The 17,609-nt window shown below is 41.4% G+C and overlaps 1 protein-coding gene across 15 annotated transcripts in view; it reads right to left on the reverse strand.

Moving 5' to 3' along the window:
• The window catches only part of ncor1 (nuclear receptor corepressor 1), a 64,141-nt gene that overhangs the window by 42,413 nt on the left and 4,119 nt on the right, over positions 1-17,609 (reverse strand). For all 15 annotated transcript variants that reach the window (XR_009770254.1, XM_061703510.1, XM_061703518.1 and 12 more), the window contains exons 2-6: positions 12,757-12,950; positions 4,422-4,516; positions 4,081-4,288; positions 3,565-3,747; positions 968-1,081 (exon numbers count right to left, since the gene is read on the reverse strand). Coding sequence is in view for 14 of the 15 variants with exons in the window: in XM_061703510.1 (XP_061559494.1) it covers positions 968-1,081; positions 3,565-3,747; positions 4,081-4,288; positions 4,422-4,516; positions 12,757-12,867 (711 nt within the window). In the remaining variant the exon portion in view is untranslated. The remainder of the gene's footprint in view (positions 1-967; positions 1,082-3,564; positions 3,748-4,080; positions 4,289-4,421; positions 4,517-12,756; positions 12,951-17,609) is intronic.

Consider the following 17,609-nt stretch of genomic DNA (forward strand, 5'->3'; position numbering starts at 1 on the left):
TTTCAAACGATCTCTCAGTATCACTGATTTGTAGCTATTGCACGTGGGTTTGGAACTATCCCAGCGATAAATAGGGTTCAGTGGCATAAAAGCAAGTGAATTTAAGGCAACCAGATATGATTTGAGTCATTTATTATTACTAATTAAAAATAGGATCTGGCAAAAAACAACAATTAAAATTAACTTCGTTAAGGCCTGAGATTAAAAAAAATAAATAAATAAATACAAAATTAAATGCTTTACTCAGACTTTAACAGTTTAAAGCACACGTGTCAAAGTGGTGGCACGGGGGCCAGATCCGGCCCGCCACATCATTTTATGTGGCCCGCGAAAGCAAATCAAAATTGCTCATGTTCTGGTGTAATACCACTGAGATATTTGCAAGCATTTTTTTGTTACCAAGCCCCCTTTGAAAAGAAATGTAATAGTTGAAAAACTTGTTTTTACATGCTTCTGATTTCAAAACTGGCTATTCATCAATGTGTTGTGTATACTTTATGTAATTACAGTATAGGAGGTAATCTTTCATTTATGTGGGTTCACAGTTGTAGCGCCGCTCTGAGGGAAGTCATAACGATGTGGCCTGTGACAAAAATGAGTTTGACACCCCTGGTCGAAAGGGTTAACTGCTGACAGGAAATGTGACGGACATGAACTATAGTAAGCTTTCCCCTTTTTCAGTCAAAACTACAGCAAAGTCTGCCAGTGAACTTCACTTTAAACTTCCTAATGTCTAACAAAAGATAACTTAAACTAAACTAACATGAAGAACTAAACTGAAACTGTCAAAAGGTTTTTTTTTCGACGTTTGTTGAGGATAAGCGGAACGGAAGATGAATGAAAGAATAATGTTTGTTGATGAAATGCAGAAAACATGCTGGTGTGCACAATGTGGAGCAGAGTGAGTTCACAGAGGTCAATTCTGTGTAGAGTTAATACGTGTTGGTATTGAAAACTGAAAACTCACCCTGTTCTCATCATAGATGATTTGGACTATGCTGCGGTGCTTGTGTTCCACTGGGGGAGGGGTCACTGGTTTTTCTGGCTCCACTGGCTTTGCTGCTTCCTCCTCCAGTTGTTGCTAGGAGATAACACCCCCCCAAAAAATACATATATATATCAAGTTCAGAAAAGTACACAAAATAAGACAAGCAGCCAGCCTATCTATTCATGACCCAAGTGTAGTTGATTTTTTCATCCGTCCTGTGGTGATATGATCTTAACCTCTGACTGGAGGTAAACAGGAAGATTAATAATCAGATTACTCTCACATGTTCGTTCGAGTATAAAATACAAAAACTCAAGGGCTCAGCCACTGAGATCATGTTGACGACTCGGGACAAGTTTACCTGAGCAATGTTTGCTTGGTCAATATTTCCAAACTAAAGATTATGTACGCGACCAGGTTACAGGGTTGAGATTAAGAGTTCCTGAAAAAGCCACAACCAAATAAATCCCTGAAAATCTTGGAAAAATGCACACTGAAATCTATTCTCTCACAGCAAAGCTGATCTTACATTCCTATCTAATAAGAGAGAACCCCAAAACAGACAACAGGACTACCATAGATTAAAAACCAACAGGAAGATTAGATAATGGAAGAAAAGTCTACCCATTAAACTGAAGCAATATATGCACATACTTGTTGCGAAATATATTATTGCTTTTTTGGTGGTGATAAACACTCAAAAGGAATACTAAGTGTTGTTTTAAATATAAACGACAGAATGCATCACTTTTTCCCGAGAACATTTTAGTGTTCTTAAACGATACGATAGTGCATGAAAAAAAATGTACATTGATACAATCAGCATAAAACTTTCAAGATCTGATCTGAATGAACTGAGAAGCCCACAAAGTGCAAGTTGTGGCATATGATCACGTATCCCTTTTCAAATAGTTGTTTGAACCCTTTGCTAAAGCCATAAGAGCTGTTACTGTGCTTATTAAAATACAGGTATGGGCCAAAAAAAATTTATATCGAGGGGAAAGTCCATTTATTTCAAAACATTTTTCAAAAATTCTTTCCAGTATGGTAAAGTAATGTATATTTTATTTTTCTGTCTTTCATCAGCTCTCACAATGGTTTGTCGACTAAAATAAACGCTAAAAATCAAAGTAAAGTTGCTACAGTGAAGTTGCGGCCCAATGTTAGTCCCGGTGCCAATCGGTTCTAGTTTCTCGATGCCTAACCCTACTGTAGCAACAGCACACTGGACTTTAAGCAGCTTAACTATTGTGCTTCTCCGGTTTTCCTTCAGACTCTAGGACCTTGATTTACCAATGAAATGCAAAATTTACTTTCATCCGAAAAGAGGACTTAAGACCACTGGGCAACAGCCCAGTACTTTTTCTCCTTAGCCCAGCACAGACGCTTGTGACATTGTTTTTGCCTCAGGAGTGGCTTGACGTAGAATTCTACAGCCGTAGCCAATGTCATGCAGACGTCTGTATGTGGTGGTTCTTGATGCACTAACACCAGCCTCAGTCCACTTCTTATGAAGCTCCCCCAGATTTCTGTTGCGTGACAATCCTCTCAAGGCTGCAGTCATCTCTGTCACTTGTGCACCTTTTCCAGCCACATTTACATTCTGTTAATGTACTTTGATACCGCGCTCTACGAGCATCCAGCTTCTTTTGCAATTTCCTTTTCTCCTTATGGAGAGTGTCAATGATGGTTTTCTGCACAACCGTCAAAGTCAGCAGCCTTCCCCATGATTCTGAAGCCTACTAAACCAGACTGACACCATTTAAAGGTTGAGGGAAAACCTCTGCAGGTGTTTTGCGTTAATTAGCTGACAAGATTGGGACACAGGGAGCCTACAATGTTTAACTTTGTCATGATATTCTAATTTTGTGAAATACTCCATTTTTTTTGTCTTTCTGCCATAATCATCCAAATTGAAACAAAGTCTTGAAATATTTCACTTTGTGTGTGGTGAACTAATATAACGTAAGAGTTTCACTTTTTGAAACAAATTATTGAAATTAGGGTTGGCCATCGAGAATCGATTGGAACCGGGACTAACATTCCAGTTCTCCCGGAATCGTTCAAATTTTTCGTGCCAAAATGCTGAGTTCTGGTGCGTACCCTTCAAAATAAAAGGCTACAAGCTCAAAAGAGGAAGTCAGTTTAAAACTTGCACATTTAAACCATTTGACGTGATAAAACAGTCGCAAATAACTATTTTAACAATGCTATATTTAACTTTTAGCTGAAATAATAATTCATGAATATCAAGTCAATTGGGTTAGTTCCACACACATTGCCTTGGAGTTCGTAGGTTTGATATTGATACCGTTTATAAAGAACCCCAAAGTTCATGCGGCGGGCTGCTAAGACAATGGATGTCCATAATTTGGACACCCTTTATTTAAACCATGCAAACTTTTTCGACCCAGCCCCCTAAAAGAATCGGAATTGTTCAAATTCAAACAATGCCCAACCCTAATTGAAATAAATAGAATTTCCCTCGATAGTCACATTTCTTGGCACATACCTGTAATACAACCATTTTCTTGTGTGTTATGTTGAGACATAATGAAGGCAACTGGACAACTAACTTGCTTTTTCTTCAGCTTGAAAATCTGCTGCTCCACTTTAGCAATCTCTCTGTCCACACGGTCCATACTTTGAATCAGCTCCTCCTTGGATAGCTTGGAAGGAGACGTGTCATGCTCTTCCCCAAGGTGTAATGTAGGTCCTCCTGGGGAAGGACATTCCACTTTCACAGTGAAAGGAGACTCCTGGAAAAAAAATACAAAATAAACTTGATAAACCTACTGTAGAACACAACTGTTAAATACAATTGTTGTATTATACTAGACAAGGAAATGACACACAAGTGATGCTGGCCAAAATAGCTGTTATCTGTATTTCAAAGAAAGCTCATTTGAAGTGTTTGTTAACATCTTGAGCATAATACACACTGTGACTAGACATCCTGAACACAACAAAAATAAATAATACTGCTGCACAACTCCTTGCAGCTACAAGAACATTCAGTCAATTTAAAAAAGAAAATCCACACAGTAAACAAGTGACACAGTTAATCACATTTGGTAAATAAGAGAACCTACCTTTTTGACCTCCACAGTGGCTCTGAGACTATCCTGTAGAGTATGGTGCATGGGCAAGAGAATACCCCCAGCAGAAGAAGAGCTACGGGTCATGTGGGCCTCAGCAATCGACTCCATGCGTGGGCGCTTCGTTTCCAGTGCCTCATGTTCAGCCTGAGAAGTGATGCAGTGGAACTGCTGCTCGTAACCATGACGTCTCTCTGGAGGCCTGCAAAACAGGGGGGGGGGGGGGGGGGGACAAAAAAAAAAAAAAAAAAAAGAATAAGAAAATGTCCCAACATACAATAGGTGCATGAATGCTCTACTGATCCAACAGGTAGGATATTTGAAGAAACAATTACCTTTCAGTACCAGGGTGGAATTCAGACAGTAAAGATGGTCTTCTTCGACCCTGCGGATCTTGCATGTGAGATCGATAATCTGGGACAGAGAAATCCTGAAAGCAACACAAACCACATTTTTACAATGCATTACTTTTGATACTGAATACTACTTCAAAACAACTCATAATAGGTGCCCTGTGTTAAAAAGCTTTTATGACAATGGAGCAGACCAAGTTGTTGCAAAGCCCCTTAATAAATAATGATTTCTGAGTGAATGGATATAAAGTAGACAACTATTGATGCTGAAAATGAGGACACAGCTGGCATGACCTCATCCCACTACCATGTTCTGATGAAATGTATGTACTGTAGCAATAGACTTCCTGTAAATAGAAGCTGTGTACATGTAGTCCCAACAAAACAATCACTGGTGAGCAGTGAGGAGGACACTGCATTTCAGGGCTGGGGTTTTTCAAATGTTTCCGAACCCATAATTCTACCAATTTTACCATATTCAAATTATCCAATAATGCCAAAAAAATGTGAATATCGAAGGAACGTCCATTTATTTCAATAATTTGTTTCAAAACGTCAAACTTGTATATTAGTTCACCACACACACAGTGAAATGCTTCAAGCCTTTATTTGTTTCAATTTTGATGATTATGGCAGAAAGACAAATTAAAAAATTAAAAAAATTTAAAATCCAGTATTTCACAAAATTAAAATATCATTAAGTTCAACACTGTAGGCTCCCCGTGTCCCAATCTTGTCAGCTAAAAAACGCAAAACACCTGCAGAAGATTTTCTAAGCCTTTAAATAGTCTCAGTCTGGCTTCGTATGCTTCAGAATCAAGGGGACGACTGCAGACTTGACAGTTGTGCAGAAAACCATCATTGACACCCTCCATAAGGAGAAAAGGTCTCAAAACGAATTTGCAAAATAAGATAGGATGCGCTGTATCAAAGTACACAAACAGAATGTGAAGAGGAAGGAGAAAATGTGGCCAGAAAAGGTGCACAAGTGACAGGGATGACTGAGCCTTGAGAGGATTCTCAAGCAACGGCAATTCAGAAATGTGGGGGAGTGGACTGAGGCTGGTGTCAGTGCATCAAGAACCACCACATACAGACGTCTGCATGACGTGGGCTACAGCTGTAGAATTCCACGTGTCAAGCCACTCCTGAGCCAAAAACAATGTCACAAGCGTCTGTGCTTTGCTAAGGAGAAAAACTACTGGTCTGTTGCCCAGTGGTCCCAAGTCCTCTTTTCAGATGAAAGTACATTTTCCATTTCATTGGGAAATCAAGGTCCTAGCGTCTGGAGGAAAGCTGGAGAAGCACAAAAGTCAAGCTGCTTAAAGTCCAGTGTGAAGTTTTCACAGCCAGTCATGGTTTGGGGAGCCAGGTCATTTGCTTGTGTGGGTCCATTGTCTTTTATCAAGTGCACAGTCAATGCAGCTGTCTACCAGGACATTTTAGAGCACTTCATGCTTGCCGCTGCCGACGAGCTTTTTGAAGACAATGATTTTATTTTCCAGCAGGATTTGGCCCCTGCCCACAAAGCCAAAACTACCAACACCTGGTTTAATTAGCAGTACTTGATTGACCAGCAAACTCGACTGACTTGAACCCCATTAAAAATGTATGGGGTATTGTCAAGAGGAAGATGAGGGAACAGAAACCCCGAAATGCAGACGATCTGAAGGCTAATATCAAAGCAACTTGTGCTACAATAACACCTGAACTGTGTCAAAGGCTGATCAACTCCATCCCACACGGCCTTGATGCTGTAATTAATGTAAAAGGAGGCCCAACAAAGTACTGAGGGCATATTACTTTCATACACTTTTAAGAAGGCCAACATTTCTGTGTTTTTTGGTTGGTCACAAGAAATATTCTAATTTTGTGAAATAATGGATTAGTTTATTTTTTTGTTCGGCTGTTAGGTCAAGCAGAATGGAAAATCTGTATCCCTCTAATGCTGGAACAGTTTAACTGTGTCACAGTGGAGTTCTTAAGCTTCCGCTGTGGTATTATAATTGAGGTTTATTGAGAATCAGACTTGATCAGTCGAACAGAACAAAGTTTCTAGAAGGGGGAGAGAAACAAAGACAAAGGACAAAGCACTAATTGTAAACAGGATGAGAGAAGTAAATCATTATATTATCTACAACAATGAAATATTAAATATGAGTGTCGCATGGGGCTGCAGGGCTACACCCTGTGAGGGAAGGACAGGACAAGATAGAACAGGACAAGGACAGCAGGACAAGGGTCGTGAACCCGGCTGTACAACTGAAGTGTGGTGACATTATTTATGTGAATTATAAAAGTCTACAGGACGAGAGTATAAGAGAGGGGATACACAAGCGATTCGCATATTCATGAGTTATTTGTCGCAGTTAGTGCGTGACCCCACACGCAGTGAAAGAGTCCTAGGGGTGTGTGCCTGCGGATACATGCAAGTGAATTGATAGCGTTTTACATGCACAAAGACTGACAGTAGTGTCCTGTAATTGGTATGGCCGGCTGAGGACCCCACCCGATCCATCGAGGGGCGGGATCGGGCCCAGGGGTCCGCCCGAGAGCGGCCCGGCGGACGGGACACGTGCCACACCGAGGGACCCGGGGCGGTCCGCCGGCCCCATCGAGGCGCCCCGACAACTGGCCACCCAGTGGGGGCCGCAGGGACCCAATGCCACAACCCCAGCCAACCACCCCACCCACACGCCCAGCCACCCTCCAGCCCCAGGAGAGCAAGAGACCCCCCCCCAACCCGCAGGGCCCGCAATGCAGCCAGTCCCCGCCCAGGCAGAGGCCGGGAGAGTGTCCCTTGTGTGTTGGAATGGAGGGGGGATAGGGGCACCCGGCAAGGGAACGATAAGGGGGGGAGGCGACCCAAGGAGCAGCCGCAGGCCTTGAGAGGTCAGCCCCAACACCAAGCAGTCATCCAGGCCGGGGGGGCCCAGCCTCCGGAGCACCGCCATGCAAGTAAGTGAGACCCACCTCCCTTCCCCCTGTAACTGTGACTCCCAGGTTCCCGACTGGCAATCATTGACCCTACCCCGTGTATCAGTACAGGCGTGCTGAAACCCGATCAGACATCCACACCCTCCCGATCCCATACCAGTCCCCCAGGAACCCTTTGATACGTGTATGTCCCCAGATGTGTTGAGTGAGAAAAATATCTATAGTGAATGGTGTGAGTGTGTGCAAAGTGAGGCATGGCTCCTGCAGGTCGGGCCCATAAGGGCGACCACCGACGGACGACCACCGACGAAGAGGGCCATCCCACCCAGACCCGCAGCACCAACCCCGCCCTCACACGCCCGCCAGCACCCACTACCCGCCCCGACCGTGGGAGGTGTTTTTTTTGTCTGTCTTTCTGACATAATCATCAAAATGTAAGCAAATGAAGGCTTAAAATATTTCCGTGTGTGTGTGGTGAACTAATATAACATACAAGTTGCACTTTTTGAAACAAACTATTGAAATAAATGGACTTTCCCGCGATATTCAATTTTTTTTGGCACATACCTGTACATCTGAATGCATCATGAAATTTATGTTAAGCGCAAAAGACAGATTGATACAGTAGTATAAAAATGTATTTTGTAAATGTATTTTTTTTATTATACTGAGTATGGAACAAGGATTGTAAGAATTCTTGCCAATATATTTGAACAATAGTTTTTAAAATTCCTGGTTTTCTCCACAATTTCCATCGGGCCACTCTGCCATAAAGCCCCGACAGATGATGGTTGACTTTCTAGAACTTTCTCCCATCACCTGACTGCAACCCTGGAGCTCAGCCACAGTGATCTTTGGGTTCTTCTTTACCTCTCTCACCAAGGCTCTTCTACCCTAATTGCTCGTCTTCTCGGAAGGGTTCTGATCGACCCAAACGTCTTCCATTTCAGTATTATGGAAGCCACTGTGCTCTTTGGAACCTTAAGTGCAGCAGAACATTTTTTATAACCTTGGCCAGATCTGTGCCTTGCCACAGTTCTGTCTCTGAGCTCTTCAGGCAGTTCCTTTGACCTCATGATTCTCATTTCACAATCCTCTCCAGGGTGCGGTTATCCCTATTGCTTGTCCACTTTCCCTTCCCTTCGCCTCTCTATTAACGTGCTTGGACACAGAGCTCTGTGTACAGCCAGCCTCTTTAGCAATGACGTTTTGTCTCTTGCCCTCCTTGTGCAACTCGTCAATGGTTGTCTTTTGACAACTGTCAGGTCAGCAGTCTTCCCCATGATGGTTTGGGCTTTTCATGAGTTGTCGTTATAATCATCAACATTAAAAGAAAGAAAACCCTTGAAATACATCAGTCTGTGTGAAATGAATTTATACAAGTTTCACTTTTGGCGGTATGGGGGACGACTGGCAACCAGTTCAGGGTGTACCCCGCCTCCTTCCTGATGATAGCTGGGATAGGCTCGAGTACGCCCGCGACCTTAGTGAGGAGAAGCGGCTCAGAAAATGGATGGATTTTTATTTTATTTTTTTTAAATAAATGGATCAAAGCCTGATCATTTCAATGTATTCACCAAGTTTATCCTAAAAAAAAACCCTGAAAAGAACACATAGTTGTCAGCATGCCATGACCTCCACAAAAACCTGAACAAGCTAGTAGTTACAGGAAATATTACCAAACTCCAGTTTTGTTCCAGATCTAAGCAAACAATACAAATGCCCACAAATGAACCACTGACACTTTCTGTGGAAGTAAGCTTCTAGGAAATCTGGCCTCCAAAGTAGCTGGGACACACTATCCATTACTCACTTTAGTGATAAAAAAAAAAGCGAGTTTAAAAATATGCCAAGTATGATTAGAACTAGGCTTTACATGATCAGGATTTTTGGGGCCGATCACAGAGTTTAAAAAAAACGATAACCGATCACCGATCCGATTACAAGATTGAGCAATGAGTCTATTGAAATGACTTGTTCATTCACTGTATATCCTCGTGTACTGTATACCGAGTATTCGCTAGTCTAGTCAGGTCATGTATTCTCATCAGTCAGGTCAAACCAACATTACAACATGACAGAAATAATGGGTGCCAACTTACTGTAATTGAATTACTTTATTGTATTTAAATTACTGCACACACACTGAAACTTTAGAGCAACATTAGACATAACGCCGGCATGTTTACGTACTACCGTAGGCTACATAATGTTTTGTTGGCTGCTTGCGAACCGTATCGAATTAAAAGTATGTGAACATACTTCAAGCAATCCTTGAACAAACGTCTTCTCCCAAGCACTGGTGACCGACCACACATTTTTCCCCATTTTGTTCTTATAATACACGCATCGCGATGTCATCGCCATGGTAACATGTGTATCCGGTCACGTTTAAGCCCCGTGATCGTAAAAGATGGGATGTAAAGATTTTATTGTCGTAGTCCGACATGCATCGTGAAAAGACTAAATGTGTCTTGTAGTCTGATCCAGGCATTACGTGTTGTCTGTCCCACACTGCCAACATGTTTTTTTTTTTTGAAATAACTATTGGCCGTCAGATATTTACAGTAGTACTTTAAAAGACACACGACATTGCTAAAAATAAACTAGCTTTTGGATTCAAATACACAATGACGACGCGGAGTAAATGTCTTTTGCGTAGCCGATCAAGGACGTCATTGATTGGATCATCGAATTATGACATTAAAGCCGATCAGCATAAAATGCTAATTATCAGCAGATACCAATCAAGCCGATCAGATCGGTGTAAAGTCTAACTAGAACTGCAAATGAACGTTCTTCTCTCGATTGTTTTCTTTCAATTTAAATACATTTGATTGAACTTTGTAAAATTTAAAAAATAAATAAAATAACAATTTTATCAAAAGACTGTAGGGTTCACGAACAAAGACTATTAACTGACTTGGGATTGGGAGTTTGGGACTGAGTCGCAGTTGAGAGTATGTAAATCAAAGGCAGTGATTTATTTTAGTGTGACAGTGAATATTTACACGTACATCTCACACTGTAAACAGCGGCAGCTTTGCACATGGGCATTTCATTTTCACTCTGGATGCGGAGGTGTGTGGGTCCATTCTAAACTGACTGCAGTGTGACTGCTGCGCGAGGCTACTCTGAACCTGACCGCCTGTGAGTTCTTTATGATGGCGGAGGGGCTCACAGCACCACCCGCTGCTCATTGAGGACCTTAACTGCACAGTGATATGTGCGTTCGTGTCTCCAACACATACAACAAAGTTGCTGGCTTTGTCACTAGTCGCTTTTGAGGGGGAGGAAAAAAAAAAAAAAAAGTCACTAAGAGAAGTCGGAAAGTCACCAGATTTAGCAAGAAACATTTTGGCAGTGTCGTGTAGCCTATGTACAGGCAATGATGAAAACGGCTTAATAAAGTGAGTCGAAGAAATGCCTCACTTTTTCTACAAATATGAAAAGAAACGACTATAAAATGTAAAACCACAGAACACACAAGAGGTGGGATCAAGTCATTGCTTTGCAAGTCACAAGTCTTTGCCCTCAAGTCCCGAGTCAAGTCCCAAGTCAAGACATGCAAGTCCAGAGTCAAGTCGCAAGTCCTACGCTTTGAGTTTCGAGTCCTTTCGAATCATTCTAGCAACAAAATAATGTATTTTTATATATAATTAATATGCATATCACATACTGCATTTGTATGTCTAATATATTTTCAAATTCGTATTTACTTATCAAAACAAATTTGATAAAAAAGTGCATTGAACCCTTCCTGGGAATTACAGCCTCTCAGGACCTGAAGTGGGCAATCAACATCAACTCCGTCCAGCAGAGGATCTACTTCCTGCGGCTTCTGAGGAAGCACGGCCTGCCACAGGAGCTGCTGAGGCAGTTCTATACAGCGGTCATCGAATCAGTCCTGTGTTCTTCAATCATAGTCTGGTTGGGTGCTGCTTATAAAAAAGGACAAACTCCGACTGCAACGGACAATCAAAACTGCTGAAAAGATTGTCGGTACCCCCCTACCAACCCTTGAGGACTTACACGCTGCCAGAACTAAGACAAGAGCGTGCAAAATCCTCTCGGACCCTCCGCATCCTGGCCACCGGCTCTTCCGGCTCCTTCCCTCAGGTAGGCTCTACCGATCAATGCAAACTAGAACTAGCAGACATTCCAACAGCTTCTTCCCTCTTGCAATCAACTTCTTAAACAACTAACCTACAATTCCATTACAACATGCTGCCAATTTTTTTGCCTTGAGTTTTTTGTCACATTTCTGTCAGGCCAATTATTCATTACTCGTGCACTCACTGTAGTAGTCTTGCCATGCTGCACTATTTGCATATCTGTTGTTGACCAATACTGGCCACTCATGCCAGAGTAACATCTGCCCCACTTGCACACTGACTGAGGAGTATCTGCAACATTTGCACAATCGACATTGTCCCAGAATATCACGCTACTAGTCACTTTAAACCGCATACACTCCTTGAAGTCTCGGCCCCCTTTGCACAATGGTCATTGCACCGGACAATTGCTATATTAGTCATTCAAACTGCTCTAACTGCTCGAGGACTCTGCATCTTTTTGCACAATTTAAAAAAAAACATTTTAAAATTGCACCGGCATTACCAGATAACTAGCAACCCTTTATTGCTCAGTGACTGTTTTTCTCAATGTCTTTATGTCTCAAAAGTGTTCTGTCAATTGACTGTCTGTTGTCGTACTGGAGCGGCTCCAACTACCAGAGACAAATTCCTTGCGTGTTTTTTGGACATACTTGGCAAATAAAGACGATTCTGATTTTGACACATCTACTCGGACAACCTCTAGGAATTGCAGCCCTTACAAGCGCAAAGGTACATATTTTTAACTCAAACTTGTCAGTGAATTGGAGAATAGGTTCCTGAGTAGCAGATGAAACGAATTGCTCGAGGAGATATGTTAAGAAAGAATCAAGTCATACTGTTTTACTTTAACTTGAAAGTGTTTTTTTGACCAGTTTTCTATCGGCGCTATAACAAAAACATTCCCAATAAGGCCATTTTTTCCCCCCCAACAGAAAAAACTAAATTTCTCTGGTACCCATCATACGATTTTTTTTTTTATTCTTGCTGCGTTGTACTCTCTGGTTAAAGTGGCCATTCCATTCAGACTCAGCATTTTGACAGACTATCATTTTCAGGAAACCTTGTCACGTTGCTTTTTAGAGGCATTATGTTTTTTCCTGAGATTTTTCAGTGGTATTACAAATTTTACAACTTCAGGGTCATTCACCGTCAAAGCCAAAATCTGTTCTGTATGTACACAGATTGTGCAGGAACAAAAAAAACAACAACATTTTATTGGGTACAAAGCGTTTCTCGGTGAACCAACAGAGGCAAAGTCTGACCTGTTGGTGACGCGTGCCGCTGAATGTGTACTGGACAGAATGGGATGGGTAACGGCTCTGCTCACTGCTGAAGCTCCCCTGGTTAGGGGGGTAGCCAGAGCTACTGGACATCCTGGCTCAGTGCAAGTGGGCCGCTGCTGCTGCTGCTGCTTCACCAAAGGCTGAGCTACACCATGTTACAGGATACAAACCACCTGTAGCCAGACAGGAAAGGTCACATTTAGATGTTTACATGAGTATCACTTTACAAGCAAAATAATGCAAGGTACTGTCAAATAAGATAAGGCTTGTTTCCTGAGTGAGTGAAGAGTGAAAATATGGTTCAGAAAATACCAAAGTATAGAACTTAAGAAACGTGGCCTTGTGTACGCTACAGAAATAACACATAAAAAATTTTTGGGGAAGTATTCACACATACACAAGAGGTAGGGAATAGCAGAGGAGAGCTGTTCATGTCTCCTCAATTATACTCCCAAATCATGAGATGCGTGTTTCTTTTTTTTTTTTAATGAAGGTCAATGGAGGCTTCTGAATGAGATGTGCACAAAGTACAACTATTTTCAAGAATTTCTTCTGCAAGTTCAGGGCTAATCTTGGAACAAATGGCACATGAAAAAAATGCTAGGACTTGCTGTGCAGCTGCAGTGCACAGGAACACATACAGTACACAACAGCCTTTCGTGGGTGGAAAGAACAGGCCGTTCTAACTGAATTAACTTGATATGAGACCAGCCTAGATTGAATTTATTTTCCAGAATTCTAGGTAATGTATTTCAAGCATCAAGATATCCTTCATGGTTCACATAATCGCAGATCCTCTTCAAATGGTACCTTGTCCTTTATTAAAAAATGACCCTCCCCTTAATTTGTGTGCGTGCATCTCATAGGGTGTGTATAGATTGATTTTTCTGATCGGAAGCAGTTTTTGGGGTGTGCCCACAATGCCAGTTTCACCCCTGGTTTGGTTTGGTTTGTGTTCACACGCAAATAATTCCAAGCAATGAATCATACCGAAATGCGTCACAACACAACGTGAGGTGGCTCTCTCTTCTTATTGGTCACAATAACGTCAACAGGAAGACGACCACATTTGATTAAAGTGATTGTTAAGAATTCTGCCATCTGTGGAGAATTGAGTGATTAATCGTGTCCACTGAGGCAAAAATTGTGTGCTCTACCAACTAGCGGCGGGGCAGTTGATTTAGTCTAAACTACTTTCAGTCTAAAGAACAAAATGACATCAGCTCAGGCAAGTAGAGCTACATCCACAAGCAAAATTCCACAGGGCAGCATAAAGCGGAGTACACATATACAATCAGGATGAATTTTTCCTCTCTTCCGACAAAGACAGTAAAGGTCCAATTTGTTTAAAAGAAAATCCTGTGTGATTATCCTACTGTCTGAGGTGTGTTAAGAGTGGTTTTTTTTTCCTGCCTGATCTGCTTGAAAACAGGTCGCCGCAGACAATCGTAAATGGGAGACGTTCAATATTTATTATGGAGAATCCCTATGTGTATGGTCAACACAGAGTTCAGAGGAAAAAAAAAAAAATTTGAAAAAGTCAAACAGACTCAAACACAAGACAACACCCGTCCGTATTAGACTTTACACCAATTTGATCGCGCTGATCGGTATCGGCCGATATTTAGCATTTTATGCTGATCGGCTTTAATGTCATAATTCGCCGATCCGCTCAATGACGTCATTGATGGGCTCCGTAAAAGACATCAACTCCGCTTCGCCGCGTGCACAGTATATTTGAAACCAAAAGCTAGTTTCTTTTTAGCCCTGTCGCGTGTCTTTTGACGTAGTACTGTAAATATCTGACCGCCAAAGAAGTGGTTTGAAAAAAATAAAAATACATCGGCAGTGTGGGACAACACGTAATGCCCGGATCAGACTACAAGACAAATTTGCTCTTTCACGATTTCACTGTCAGACTACTGCAATAAAATCTTGTATTCCGATACCACCGCATCCGTTTTTTTACAATCATTGGGCTTTATCTTGTCAAACACTCGTTACAGTGGCGACGACAACAAGAGTGGAGCGCGCCGACTTTGTATTATAAAGCACAAAATGGGGAAAAATGTGTGTTGGTGGTCACCGGTGCTACAGGAGAGGATGTTCGTTTAAGGCGAGCTCGAGGTATGTCCACGTACTTTTAATACGATACGGCTCACAAGCAGGCGATAAAATGTTATGTAGCCTAGTAAGCTGGCGGTAGCACGAACAGTTGGACGTAAGCATGCCGCCGTTCTGTCGAATCATGCTCTAAAGTTTTGGTGTGGGTGAAGTAATTTAATTAAAAATAAATGTAAGTTAACACCCATTAGTTTTGTCATGTAATGTTGGTTTGAGCTGACTAATTAGAATACACGATCTGACTAGAGCAGTGATTTCCAACCTTTATGGAGCCAAGGCAGATATTTTACAATTGAAAAATCTCACGGCACACCAACAAACAAAAATGTCACAAAAAGTGGAGACATTAATTACTGTATTTACTTCCTTCCATCTAATAGAAGACCGTTTTTGGAACGATGAACCTAACTTTGAACTAGTTTGCATAGAAAACGAACTTTCCCAACACTTATCCTGGATTATTTCATGTCGTAATATATAGCACAGGTTTAAAAAAAAGATAATAATAATAAATCATGTAATTTTTTTCCAATACCGTGCAGCCCGCGCTGTTTCCGGAATAATATAAAGGAGAAACTGGTTGTGTTCGTATAATAGTTGGTATCATGTCTCCCAAATCATTCAGTTTGCAACCACAACATAATCAGCTAAGCCAAGTTAGCTTAGCTTGCTCCATTTCTTCTTCCATTAGCACCTCTCGATACAGACAGCACTGTTTCAAATGAATTTATTGGGTTACAGTGCTGTCTGTATCGAGATGTGCTGTGTGCCGTTTCTAACCTTAGGTGTCAGTAAAGCCTAAGGCATGGAGTTCAATGCCCGGATGACGTTATGTTGGAAAAGAACCGGAACGACGACTTGGTCACGTTGGTGTGATATGTCCTTTCCTATGTCCGAAAGGAAGCACCTTTTTATCTCTTTCTGACTGTATGATGCATTCCACAAAGGTTAAGGCAAGGTGGTAAAATACTGTCGCCGGTTAGCAGATTTGACTTCCCGGAGAATCCCTATGTCACGTGATAAAAACACGAAGTTGCTGATTGGCCGAAGACGATATCTGTGTATCGCCCATTGATTGCTATTCCTTACAGTTCCTGGATGTCTGTCATAGCTAATTCAAACTGAATGTGAAAATATATAATTTGAATTTTCAATGCGGATAAAAAATTCTTACATTCACTTTCAAATTTATTGGACTTCACTTAATAAAAATTCAAATTATGTTTTTCAAATTCAATTCCCGGAGGCACATTTTTCAGTCCATATGTAACCACCGACTTTTCATTTGAAAGTCCTCGTCGTCATATCGTGACTTGTCAAGGACGGTACGTATTCTGTTTGACCCTTGGTCAGTCGTGCAGTCACAAACTGCAAAGACCTCTACAGCTCCGGGCAGTCAGGCCAACCGGAAAGTTGAAGTCAAGGAAACCGCTGCAACGATTGTCAATAAATAGTGTCTTACTGTGGCACGCAGCTTCTCCGCCAACATACTGAGAGAGCCAACTTCAAAAGAAAAGCTTCATATATATATATAGTAATATAATAGTAATATAGTAATATATATATATATATATATATTACTACATTGGATAAAAATACCATTTTAAACTTTTATTTTGAAGTTGGCCGTGGAGCGTGGTGCCAGCCCTTAATGGGGTCTTAACCACACGTTCGCCCCATGGTGGCTGGCTGACTACATTGCGGGCACTGTTACAAATGGACTTTTTATATGCAGCAGTGCCCGCATTTTAACTGTTAAAATAAATCAATAAATAAACTCGTCGACAATCAGGCTCATTTACTTGTGGCAACCAAAATAGCGATCGCGATTAAAATTCGACTAATTGTGAAGCCCTACTCTGCACAGGAGATGAGTGTCTATGCAAAGTCACCGTCGTATTTATGACACGTGTGTACTGGCCACTTCGCAATACCGTGCGTATATTAGTGAATCAGAATTCATTCTAAAAGGACAAGATGGTGCCTGGGATCTGCAATCTGTATAAACTGCGCCCCTCTTTCCCTATAAAAGGACGTCCGTCCGTCTGACCCATTTCAGCTGATGCGCAGAGGTTTAAAGTCACAAGAGATGAGGCCCCAAAACACTTACTTTCCTAATAGTTGTCCTATTTTCAATCATCGGAAAGCTTGCTAAACAGAAACTGACAACATATAATAATCATGTTGTTATCTTTTTTAATTCATTCCAAAGTTAAATTAGAGAATGTTGGACAAAACATACAAAAAAAAAACGATTTAAGAGTAAAGAATGAACAAACATTGCATACGTTATTCGAATACATAGTAGTAAGGAATAAATATAGAAAAGGAAAGCGGCATTTGTATCTGATAAAGTTCATGAAATTAGTGTTGGAAGCGACAGAAAATAGGAGCCATAACCATTGGAGTTTCATCACAAGCTGCACACCAGCGGCAGTGTGTGCGTGTGAGAGAGAATCGATAAATTTACATCACATTTGCACATGCAATATCACAGAAAAATATATCCTAAATCCGATTATTGTAGGGATTTGAACGGATAACTGCATGTAGCCTTGGATAACCTCGGAAATGCGAGCGGTCCAATGACAACGTTACACTGCACGGCGCCAGCGGCTACACAACTGCATATACAAGCACATGAACAAAACAAGGGTAAAAGTGATGAGAAGTTTCCTTCTTAGGGTTATTTAGGACATTAGTCAACA

This window comes from Phycodurus eques, chromosome 17 (genome assembly GCF_024500275.1).
Source record: "Phycodurus eques isolate BA_2022a chromosome 17, UOR_Pequ_1.1, whole genome shotgun sequence".
NCBI lineage: Eukaryota > Metazoa > Chordata > Actinopteri > Syngnathiformes > Syngnathidae > Phycodurus > Phycodurus eques.